General features: G+C 41.1%; 1 protein-coding gene across 1 annotated transcript in view; it reads left to right on the forward strand.

The window, feature by feature from the left end:
• Window positions 1-321: 321 nt before the first annotated feature.
• Window positions 322-12,236, forward strand: part of LOC120873718 (cytochrome P450 2C19-like) — a 31,477-nt gene continuing 19,562 nt past the window's right edge. The window contains exons 1-4 of the mRNA XM_040254562.1: window positions 322-602; window positions 1,772-1,934; window positions 2,106-2,255; window positions 11,056-11,216. Of these exons, the coding sequence (XP_040110496.1) occupies window positions 435-602; window positions 1,772-1,934; window positions 2,106-2,255; window positions 11,056-11,216 (642 nt within the window). The 5' untranslated portion in view covers window positions 322-434. The remainder of the gene's footprint in view (window positions 603-1,771; window positions 1,935-2,105; window positions 2,256-11,055; window positions 11,217-12,236) is intronic.

A 12,236-nucleotide genomic window follows, 5' to 3' on the forward strand; every position in this document is an offset into this window, starting at 1 on the left:
CCATGCAGGAGACATTAGAGACATGGATTTGATCCCTGGGTTGGGAAGATCTCCTGGAGGAGGGCCTGACAACCCACTCCAGTATTCTTGCCTGGAGAATTCCCTGAACAGAGGAGCCTGATGGGTTACAGTCCATAGGTCACAAAGAGTCAGATATGAGTGAACTGACTTGACATGCATACACGGGCCCAATCCCAGTACAGCTAAACCAGCTAGACTGGAATTTCCAGAGTGATCATTGGACACAGAGAAAACAAGATTAAAGCACAATTTATTTTTATCATTGGGGCAAAGTCTACTCAGAATAGAGTGCAAAGTGGATGTAATTAATTGGTCTTTTTATATCAGGGAGGCCCAAGTTGAATTAGCAGGGACTGTTATAAAAGCGTTAGGTTTCAGGCTCACAGTCGTCTGAGTCAGAAGAGAAGGCTTCAATGGATCTCGCTGTGGTCCTGGTGCTCTGTCTCTCCTGCCTGCTTCTCCTCTCGCTCTGGAAACAGAACTCTGGGAAAGGGAAGCTCCCCCCAGGCCCCACTCCTCTCCCGATTCTTGGAAATATCTTTCAGCTAGATGTTAAGAATATCAGCAAATCTTTAACCAGTGTAAGTAGATTTTATGCTTCTCCACGGTCTTGCAAATGGTAAGTAAGTTAAGCCTAATTATGAAGCTAATACATATATTTCTATGGGCACACTGTCAAAATATGTAAATGTGAAGCAAATTACTTCCTGTAAATTTTGACACTTTTCTTGCCTTTTCAGGTATATCATTGTCATAAATAGAAGAAAAAGGAATGTGTTTTGCGAGTAGAGAAACACTTAGCTCTTTGTATGGTAAAATGAAAATAATAAAATATTAAAAGCTGGGAGTGTTGCCTCCCTCCTTTGTTTCACAGCCATTTGCTATGACTTTGGGCTGCTTTTTGGCGTTTTGTGATTCGAGATTTTCTTCCAGAAGTCATATACTACGTAAGCCGCGTGTTTTGTTCAGAGTCAGGAAAATATAACTTTTTTGCAAAAGGGCATTGTGCCTGATGTAGAGGAATTGACCTGGGATCAAGACAAGCATGAGTGATTGAAAGAAAGAAGTCATCACTCAGATTTCTTCAGGAAGCTGCCGTCTGTACCCTGTGAATGCTGCAGGGTGCAAGATACTGTTCTTCCATGAGGTGCAGTCTCTCCAAGCACTGCCTCTACTATGTTTCCTCTATTTCTGTATTAGTCATACCAGTGGGTCTCAAACGAGGCTGGGAATTACTGGAATTTATTTTTTGAAATGATAAACTTATAGTATTCATCATAGGGCTATAGAATCAGAATGCTGTGTGAGTGGTTCTGAAACAGTCAGCTGGCTGATGGTTTAAAGCTGGGTCTTGAGGACTGCTACATTCCTCTCAAGGATTAGAGGGAGGTTATGAAGATCATCAAACTGGAATCCTCTATATATTAGCCCTGGGATGCTGGAAATAATACCAGAATTTCCCTACCTTAGTTTCCTTATTTATAGTGGGGCAAATAAACCTGCTGAAAGTGCTGATTTGAGGATTAATTATAATCTGTGTACCAGTTATTTGGACCATTATCCGGGATCTCAGGTCATCCATAAGTGGAATCTGTAACATCATCATCATACTTATGAATTGAATTGAGAAATATTTTAAGCTATGTGGCAGAATAAAAACATAATAGTACAATGATAACACATTTTGTATCAGGCACAATATTTATCAAGTATTGACTTCTTTTGCTATTACATGCATTTCTATTCCCAGCTCGCAAAAGTCTACGGCCCTGTGTTCACTGTGTATTTTGGAATGAAGCCCACGGTAGTTTTGCATGGATATGAAACAGTGAAGGAGGCTCTGATTGATTTGGGAGAGGAGTTTTCTGGAAGAGGCAGTTTCCCAGTGATTCAAAGAACTGTTAAGGGATATGGTAGGTGTGTATTTGCACATGTTCAGCTTTAATAATGGGTAGGGGTGGTCAGGGTGAAAAACGGGAATTTCAGGAGCCCCCCAGCAGAGCTTGTTCGTCTCAGTGTCCCGAGTGTCAATTCACTTCTCCTTCCCTAGGACCTCCCTCTTATTCTGCTTCCTCTCCGATCAGGAATCGTATTCAGCAACGGGAAAACATGGAAGGAGACCCGGCGCTTCTCGCTCATGACCCTGCGGAATTTCGGGATGGGGAAGAGGAGCATCGAGGACCGCGTTCAAGAGGAAGCGCGCTGCCTGGTGGAGGAGCTGCGAAAAACCAACGGTGCGAGATTCTGTGCTCTGTAACTCTGACCTTAGCAGTCTTCTCTCTCTCTCCGGTGATGCCCTTGGCAACATTTCGGGGCAGCGGCATCTTTCCTATGGGTGGTGGTTGTCGGTCTTCACATGAAGAGGGGAGGATGGGAAGCACAGACAGCCAGGGGGCTTTTGTGTGTCTGTGATTGTCCTGGTGTCATAGGATTGTCCCATGATGGTGCACACAGTGTGGGTGTGTGTTTTAATAATGCTCTATCTTGAGGTTTGTGTTCAATTCAGAAATCACAAAGGATGGTTTTGAGTCTTTTCCTGAAAAAGAGAACAATGTCTTTCCTGTAGCATTAAAGTGGGTTTTCTATTCCAGAGCTTTTTACCAGGGAATACTTGTTAATTGGACAGGGTGAGAATAACACTTATGGGGGTGTCACACTTATGGTGAGAACGACACTCATGAAACAGTGACATTTATGTTCATTTAATTGGACAATTTTTATACGTACAGCCTCACTGACGTGTCTGAGAGTCACTTCAGGGCCCAAGGCTATAGTTCTAGCAAATAGTAATGACATTTAGGGATTTTAATCGTTTAGGTATGTCTTAATGCAATTCTCAATTATGACTTCATTTAAATGTAACACTTAAAAAAAATAACTTTACTGTGTATTTGCCTTTACCGCGTATTTGAGCTTTCTCCATTGTAATATTCCCATTTCTAGTTGTGGCTTTTTCTTTTCTCTTAGAGAAGTCTCTTTACTATTTCCTGTAAAACTGATTTGGTGATGCTGAAGTCTTTTAGCTCTTGCTTGTCTGTAAAATTTGTTGTCTTTATCGAATCTGATTGAGAAACTTGTGAGTAGAGCATTCTTGATTGTTGTTTTTTTACTTTCAATCCCTTAAATTTTTTTTTTAAGTATGTCATGCCACTTTCTTCTGGCCTGCAGAATTTCTGTTGAAAAGTCAGCTGATTGTGTAATGGGAGTTTCCTTAATTTTAACTTGTTAAATTTCCCTTGCAGCTTTTAATCTCTCTTTAACTGTTTGACATTTTAATTACAATGCATCTTGGTTTGTTGCTTTTTGGGTAGACCTGTTCAGGACTCTGTGTTTCAGGACTTGGTTGTCTGTTACGGATCCCAGGTTAGGGAAGTTTTTAGCTATTTTGTCTTCAGATGTGTTCTCTGACCCTTTATCTTTCTCTTCTTCTCCTGGAACCTCTATAATGTGAGTGTATGATTGCTGGTGTCAGAGTCTCTTAAACTGCCCTCATTTCTTTTCATCCTTTTTTCTGTTCCTTGTCAGTGATTTCTGCTACACTGTCTTTCACCTCCGTGATCCATTCCTCCGTTTCATTTAGTCTATTCTTGATTCCTTCTAGTGTATTTTCCATGTCAGTTATTATATTCTTCATCTCTTGTTCTTTATATTTTTCAATTCTTTCTTAAAAACTACTAACTTCTTGCTTAGTGTATCTATTCTTCTTCAAAGTTCTTTGATGATCTTTTTTTTTTTTCCATTTGAGTCATGTGGCATGTAGGATCTTAGTTCCCTGACCAGGGATCAAACCTGTACCTTCTACAGTGGAAACACAGTTTCTTAACCACTGGATCACCAGAGAATCCCTGATCATCTTATTGATCATTACCCTGAACTCTTTCTTGAGTAGATTATATATCTTCATTTCACTTTGGAACATGTTCTTCTGTTGCCCATTTTTTCTCCCTAACTTGCTATTTTTATTTCTGTTTATCTGGTAGGTTGGTTATAATTCCTGACCTTGGAGAAATAATGTTTTTTAGGATACGTCCAATGTGTCCCGACAACACACTGCCCACTCATCATTAGAGCTATATTGATCAGGATTTTCCCCATGTGGACTGTGTTTGTCTTTCTGTTGTGGGCTGACTACTGTAGGCACCCTGGTAGTCTTGGTTGACCTCTGTCAGATTGGTTGACTGTTCCTACCTTGTACAGAGGCTGCCAGTTGCTGGTTGGCTGTGCTGTCCCAAGAAGTGGCTGATTGTGGAACCCTGGGGCATTCCAGAGGTAGTGCTGGTTCACTAGTGGGTGAGTCAGGGTTCACGAGATCCAAGGATTGGTGCCTGACCACTGGAAGGTAAAGCCAGGTGCTGGGTCACATGCTGGCCCAGGCGAGCAGAGCCAGATTCTGGAATCTGCCTAAGGGGCCCAAGGATCCCAAAGTTGGTATGGGACCACTGGTTGGTGAGACTGGTTCCTGACATAGCAGACGGTGGGTTCTGGGGGTATTCAGAAGCTTGTGTTGGCCTGCTGTTTGTTGAGGCTGGGGCAACAAGAAAGGTGCTGGCCTTTTAGAATTGGGTGGGTTGGGTCCACAACCTACAGTGCTCCGGGGCTGGTGTCTGTCCATCAGTGGGTGAGGCTGGTGCTAAGCCTAGGTGGGTCTGAAGTCCAGCAGGTTGGCGCTGGCCTGATGACAACTGGGCTGGTCCACAGACTGTAGGCCTGTGGGAGTCCTGTGACTGGTGTCCACTCATGTTGCAAAAGGCTGGTCACAAGGCTAGGGCAGGCCTACTGGTTGGCAGAGCCAGGGCCTAGCTGGTGCTGTTGTATGTATGTGTAGTCAGTTGTGTCCAACTCTTTGCAATCCCATAGACTGTAGCCCACCAGGCTCCTCCATCCATGGAATTTTCTAGGCAAGAATACTGAAGTGGGTTGCCATTTCCTTCTGCAGGGAATCTTCCTGATCCAGGGATCAAACCTGTGTCTCTTTCATCACCTGCATTGGCGGGTTCCTTACCAGCTAAGCCACCATTAGCCTACTGGTATGTGGACTGGGTCTGCATGCTGTGGGGCTGTCATTGTCCTGGGGCTCTCATCCATATGCTAATGGTGAGGCTTGTCTGATGAGAGCAGGCTTGCTGGCAGGTAGGGCTGGGGATTCTGGCACTGGTGCCTGACCAGTGGTGTTTGAGCTGAGTCCTTTGCTCTCTGATTGTAGGGCCCTGGGATTGCTGGGTATGGTGCTTGTGCAGTGCTGTTTAGAGCCGAGCCCTGGTCCTCTGGTGGACAGGGCTGTGTACAGGGGTGGTTGTGAGGTCAGAGAATCTTAAGGCAGCCTCTCTGCTGGTGGGTAGCTGCTTGGCCTTGGGCAAATCCTGGTGCCTACAGGCTCTTGGGAGGTAGGAGGGGGCTGGGTCATGATGCTAAGCCAGAGGGAAGATTCCAAAATGGCACTTGCCAGCACCAGTGTCCATGTGGCAGAACAAACCCCAAAATGGCTCCTGCCAGTATTTATGGTCCCAGGGTAAGCCCCAGGTGCCTCCAACCTCTCTGGGAGGCTCTTCGAGATCAGCAGGTAGGTCTGACCCAGGCTTCTTTTAAATGAATGCTTCTATGCTGGGTACAGAGCATGTGAGATTTTGTATGTCCTCTTCATGAGTGGAGTTTCTATTTCCGCAGCCCCCTGGGGCAGCTGAAAGTAAGCCCTGCTGACCTTCAAAGCCAAACATTCTGGGGATTCATCTTCCTGTTGCAGGACCATCAGGCTGGGGAGCCCAGTGTGGGGCTCAGAAAACTCAATTCTTGAGGCAGTCTCTGCAATTGTAATTTTTCTTGCCTTTGTGCTTTGCTTATGTGGGGGTGTGGTACTTCACTTCACCCCTCCTACTCATCTCCTTGTGGTTTCTTCTTTATACCTTTATTTGTTGAAGATCTTTTCTGGTGGGTTCTGTTTTTTTCCATCGATGAAACCAGAAAAAAACCTTTCTTCTGTATATTGTTATAGTTTGGGGATGCCCATGAGAGGAGGTGAGGATCTTCCTGCTCTGCCATCTTTGCCAATCTCCTCCCATATTACTTTATCTGTAATTGTTGATGGACCTTTAGAATGCTTCAGGGGAGTGCAGCTATCTCTTTAAGATCCTGATTCAGCTATTTTGCGTGAAAACTCAAAAGTGGGATTGCTGGGTAATATGGTAAATTTCTTTTTATTGTTTGAGGAATGGCCATACTGCTTTTCATAGTAAATCATGGACATTCTATCAAGTATACATAGGGTTCAATTTCTCAACTCCCTCATCAACACTTGTTATTTTCTTCCCCTCTCTCTCCTTCCCGCCCTTCTTCCTCCCTTTCTTTCTTTCTTTTTTGATAATGGTTGATAATAGCCAGATTGTGAGGTGCTACCTCTTGCTTTTGATTTTCATTTTCTAATGTGTAGTTTAAACTCAGACAGTTCTGGGTTTTTTTCTTTTTTGTAATGCAAATACCTGATGTCGGCTGTGATTGCCAAGGCATCTGTTTCCAAACAGCATCCGTTTCAAAGGTGGTTATCTGAAATAAACACAAGCTAGCCAGGAGACTAAAGAGCTCTTCCCACCGAGCCTCCTTTGTTCTTGGATGATTTTAATGACAAGCGTTTGGCTACTTGTTTTTCTCACTTTCAGTGCTTTGTATTTCCACTTTCTGTGTTCTAAATTCACCCATAATGAGCCCTTGAAATCCTGTGCCCTGAACTTTACCCCAGTGAGAGCAGAACTCCGGGCCACTGTGTGAGTTGTCACTCTGTCACTCCGCTCACAACCTCACAGTGTGTTCCCAGGTGTGTTGGCAATATCCAGGTCTTGTTGGTAATAATGTTGTATGTTTCAAAGTTTCCTGATGACTTTTGCTGAAGGACTTCTTGCAGTCATAAAAAGAATCACAAGGTCTAGTTCATCTATACCTTTGGTTATTGATAGGCTGAGACCAGCACAAAACATGATGATTAACTTAATGCTTCCATGTGATTTTCTGTTGCTGCTCAGTGTTCTGTTGTTTTAACTTTATGAACGCTTTTTAGCATTTCTTCTAAGACATGTCTTTGTTGTTGTTGTTGTTATTTAGTTGCTAAGTCATGTCCAGCTCTTTTGAGATCCCATGGACTGTAGCCCACTAGGCTCCTCTGGCCATGGGATTTCCCAGGCAAGAATACTGGAGTGGGTCGCCATTTCCTTCTCCAGGGGATCTTCCCAACCCAGGGATTGAACATGCATCTCATGTATTGGCCGGCGGGTTCTTTACCCCTGAGACACCAGAGAAACCCTAAGTCATGTCTAGTGTGGATTAACTCCCTCAGCTTTTGTTTATTTGAGAAAGTGATTATTTGTCTTTTACTTTTGAAAAATTGTCTTGTCAGATAGAGTATTCTTGGTTGATTGCTTTTTTCTTTCCATGTTTTGAGTATATCATCCTATTGCTTTCTGGCCTGCAATGCTTTTGCTTAGAAATCGGTTGTTGATGATGATTCTACTGTATCTGACATATCACTTGTCTTGCTGCTGTCAAAATTCTCTCCTTATCTCTGATTTTGACAGTTTGAGTATAATGTATCTCAGTGTGAGTTTCTTTTGTTCATCCTAGTTAGAGTGTATTGTCCTTCTAGAATCTGTGTCAGTTTTCCACTCAGATCTAGGAAGTTTTTGCCATTATTTCTTCAAATAAGCTTTCTCTCTCTCTTTTCCAATAATGTATATATGGATCCCCTTGTTGATGTCCTGTAAGTCCCTTGTATTTTCTTCATTCTTTTAAATATTTTTTTCCTTTTGTTCTTCTGAATAATAGCAAATGACCCACCTTTGAGCAAAAATTTTATGTGACTTATTGTATTCTTCAACTTGACAGATTTCAGCTGTTTTTAAGAAATGTATTCTGTTTCTTGATATTCTCATTTGTTCATGCATCATTTCCTTGAGTTTGTGGAACATCTGTGTCACTTTTTTTTTTTTTGCCTCACTGTGAGGCATGTGAGATCTTAGTTCCCAGACCAGGAATCAAACCAGTGACCTTGCATTGGAAGCACACCATCTTAACTACTGGACCACTAGGAAAGTCCCTGCATCACTTTCTGATAAAAACTTTGTTTAGAAAAATGATATTACTCCATTCCTTTAGGATCAGTTTCTGGGATTTATTTTGTACCTTGTTTGAGCCATTTTTCCTGCTTCTTTGTGTGTTTCATGACTTTATGTTTAGATTCATTAACTTAAAAAAAATAGCTACCTCTTCCAGATTTTATGGACCAGCTTTATATAGAGCAAAAACAGTAAGCAAGCATCTTGGCTGGAGATTCTGGGGCCTTCTGAAACCTGTTTCTTTTGGTGGCCGCAACTACTGTGGGCTTGTGTGTAGAATTTCATGACTAGGAAAGCTTGCCAAGCTCATTCTCAGGAGCTAGTCCTCTCTTGCTCTCTTTGTTATCTGTTTGCACGCTGAAAGTTCTGTGGTTCAACAGAAGCAAGCTGTTCCACCTTCCCTTTCTCAGTGGCATCCAAAATCTGTAGGCTCCCCTGAATCAGGTTAGACAGTTATCAGTCCTTTGAGTTGCCTTCCAAAAAAACCAGGACACTAGATGAAACTCCACTCCTCTCCCCCGATTAAAAGATGAGCCTCAAGTTGTGCACCTTCTTTAGACTGTGTCAGGCCATGCTGGTCACAGCAAATCACTTCTCTCGCCCTCTATTCTCAGGGATTCCAGACATCCAGGCTATGCCAGTTCTGTCAGCACTCCAAGTGAGGCAGGACAGAAGCCGCTTCTTCAAGCAGCACTGCAGCACTGAATGCGTGCTTCATCCCTCTCTTTCCTGGGTTAATCACAACCTGGGGCATTCTTTTGCCTCATCATTGAGGTTTTGGGGGGGGCGGTGTTGATGCAGGTGAAGTGATATTGCATTTCTTATCAGTTTTATTGTATCCGTTTTCAGCTTCGTAGTGGCCTATGGTATTGTGACTTCTTAAAAGTTTCTGAAGTCTCATAAAGAAATTTTAACCCACATATCATTGCTAAACCGGTGTTTCTGTGGGGGAAGGAAGGCTGGGACTTGCTCTTACACCATCATTCTGATGTCACTCCTTACTGTATTTTGATTCAAGTAATCTTTAATCACATAATCTTTAATTACATAAGTAATTAAGTAATCTTTAATTACACAAGTAATTAAGTAATCTTTAATTACATAAGTAATTAACTAATATTTAATTACATAAGTAATTAAGTAATCTTTAATTACATAAGTAATATTTATGTGAATATTGTATCTCTCTATCGTGAATTTTTTTTTTTAAAGTTGATTTATTTATTTGACTGCGTCAGGCCTTAGTTGTGGTACGCAGAATCTTCACTGTGTCATGTGAAATCTCACTGAAGCACAAGGGCTGCCCCAGGGCCTTTGGAATCTTAGCTCCCCAACCAGGGATCGAACCTGGATTCCTTGCATTACAAAGCAGATTCTTAACCACTGGACCACAAGGGAAGTCCCAGAATTTTCTTTGATTGTTTGATTGCACCAATTTTTTTTTATAGATCTCCTACCAAAAGAGAAAACTTTTCTTCTAGTATAATTTCTTCATTGGAAATATAAAACTTGATGTAAATGATGAAAAATTTAAATTTATCAAAGTTTAATATTCTGTTGGGTAAACAGAAGACAAGCCCAGAGGTCTACATAATGCAGCCTTGCTTAAATTAATTAATTTTTATGGTTATTGGAAATGAAGGTCATTTATTTCTTAAGCAAGAAAATTTTTTTAACATTGAAATGACACATAAAGAAACTCTATTTACCAATTAACCTTTTCTGGTTTCACTTACCTGGGATTTATGTTTGATATAAAAATTATATTTTATATTTACTTTGGACAAAAAATCCAGTTCATAATCATTGTTCACTCATATTAGTTTTTCTTCTGCTACAGCATGGATTCTTCCTGCTTTTATACATTTGCTTTTTCACATACACAAAGTCTACAATCTCTCTCTCTTTAGCTTCCTCATTGCTGATTCTACACATGAGTCTTTCAACTATTCATTATATAAAAAACATTTGGAGGTCCCTAACTGTTCTCATTTTCCTATGTCAGTGTTTATGATACTCAGCACTGATAATGTTAGTAATTAAATGATACGAAATGGTCTCTTCAGTGTTTTCATCATTCACCCTTCAAATTAACAGATGCCTTAGGTAAAAAACATATAAGAAAAGGCAGTGAATATGAATTGAATTTATTTTAAATTTTTTGGCTGTGCCATATGGTGTGTGAGATCTTAGTTCCCTGACAAAGGATCCCACACGCACCCCCTGAAGTGGAAGCAGGGAGTCTTAACCATTGGACAGCCAGGAAAGTCCCTGGGTTGATTAAAAAAAAATTATTTAAACACCATTTGCAGCACATGGATGGACTTAGAGATTATCATACTAAATAAAGTCACTCAGAACGACAAAGACAAATATCATATGATATCAGTTGTATGTGGAATCTGAAATGTGACACAAATGAGTATCTGTGAAAAACACAGACTCACAGACATAAAGAATAGACTTGTAGTTTCCAGCAGTGGGGGAGGGAAGGATTGGAAGTTTAGATTAGCAGAGGTAAACTATTATAAATATAATGGATAAACAACAGGGTACTACTGTCTTGAACAGGGAACTATACTAAATATCTTGTGATAAACCATAATGGAAAAAAAATTGAAAAACAATATATATATATATGTATGTATATATAACTGATACACTTTTCTGTACAGTAGAAATTAACAATGTAAATAAACTATACATCAATACAATTTAAAGATAAATAAATAGATAAACCTTCTTTAAATAGGTTAACATGGTCTTTCAAATTAAGGTAAAAGTGATGTGTCAATTTTTGCATTTTGAATTTTGCTGTTAAGGGATTTTGTACAAGAAATATTGATTTAAAGTTTCTAACAGTTTACCTGTTGTTTCAAAGATAAAGTGTTTCATGTGTATGTTTTAGTGATGTGTTTAAATGTTTGTTATTCTTCAGGGTTGCCCTGTGATCCCACTTTCATCCTGGGCTGTGCTCCCTGCAATGTGATCTGCTCCATTATTTTCCAGAACCGTTTTGATTATAAAGATCAGAGTTTTCTAAATCTAATGAAAACAATAAATGAAAATATCAAGATTTTGGGTTCTCCGTGGATTCAGGTGAGTCCAACGGCCTTTCTTCTGGAGGAATCATTTATTCTCTTTTTCCCATGAGGTCCAGATCTCTATACACCAAGCTGTGGGGTGAAAGTGTGAAGAGCACAACCCTGCCCAGAGCTTAGCATCATGGAGTGCTCATCTGGGGCTGCTGGGTGAGCCCTTTAATGTTAGACAGGAAAAAACATACCCACAATTCAGTCCTGTTGACACTGTTCAGTGGTTTTTCTACCAATTTTCAAAGCCCAGTTTCTATAAACAACTTTGGTAACATCCCCAAAGCATGCCCACACCAGTAGAAGGACTTCCAGGCCCTTATGGAAAGGCTTCCATTACTCACAAGTCTTGTCATTCAGTCTCCACCTAGTTACTACTTCACCACCTTAGTTGGCAGAAATACCTGCATTTAGGAAGGAGGAGAATATCTCCTTTGAGTGAAGGAGTGCTGCCAGGAAACACTGACTAGGTTAGGACTGTTTGATGCTTCAGTTGGCATCCTAACTGACAAGGTAATTGCTTTGGGGATGACAAAAAATGGGATTTTTGTGTGTGTGTGTGTGTGTAAGAACCACAAACCAACATTACAGGTATACCCTATACTGAGCTGACATGTTCTGCCTTCTGCCTAAAAGACAGTGGTGTGACCTTACAGAGGTCACTTAAGTGCTCTGGTGCTTAGTTACTTTAGCCATAAAATGTTGAGTTTCATGGTGTCTTTAGGACCATTTCTGGAGAAGGAAATGGCAACCCACTCCAGTCCTTTTGCCTGGAAAATCCCATGGACGGAGGAGCCTGGTAGGCTACAGTCCATGGGGTCACAAAGCGTCGGACACGACTGAGTGACTTCACTTTCACTTTCTTCACTTAGGACCCTTTCAGTCCTATTAATAAAATACTTATTTTATGTTTGAGTCTATGAGACAGAGGTAGAAACATCAGGGACCAGCTCTGTGCTCTGTATCAGGCTGTGCAAACTCTCTTAACCTCTGTTGTTATCTACAAAATGTGAATCATTGTCCTTTG

Source organism: Oryx dammah, unplaced genomic scaffold (genome assembly GCF_014754425.2).
Source record: "Oryx dammah isolate SB20612 unplaced genomic scaffold, SCBI_Odam_1.1 HiC_scaffold_14, whole genome shotgun sequence".
Classification (NCBI taxonomy): domain Eukaryota; kingdom Metazoa; phylum Chordata; class Mammalia; order Artiodactyla; family Bovidae; genus Oryx; species Oryx dammah.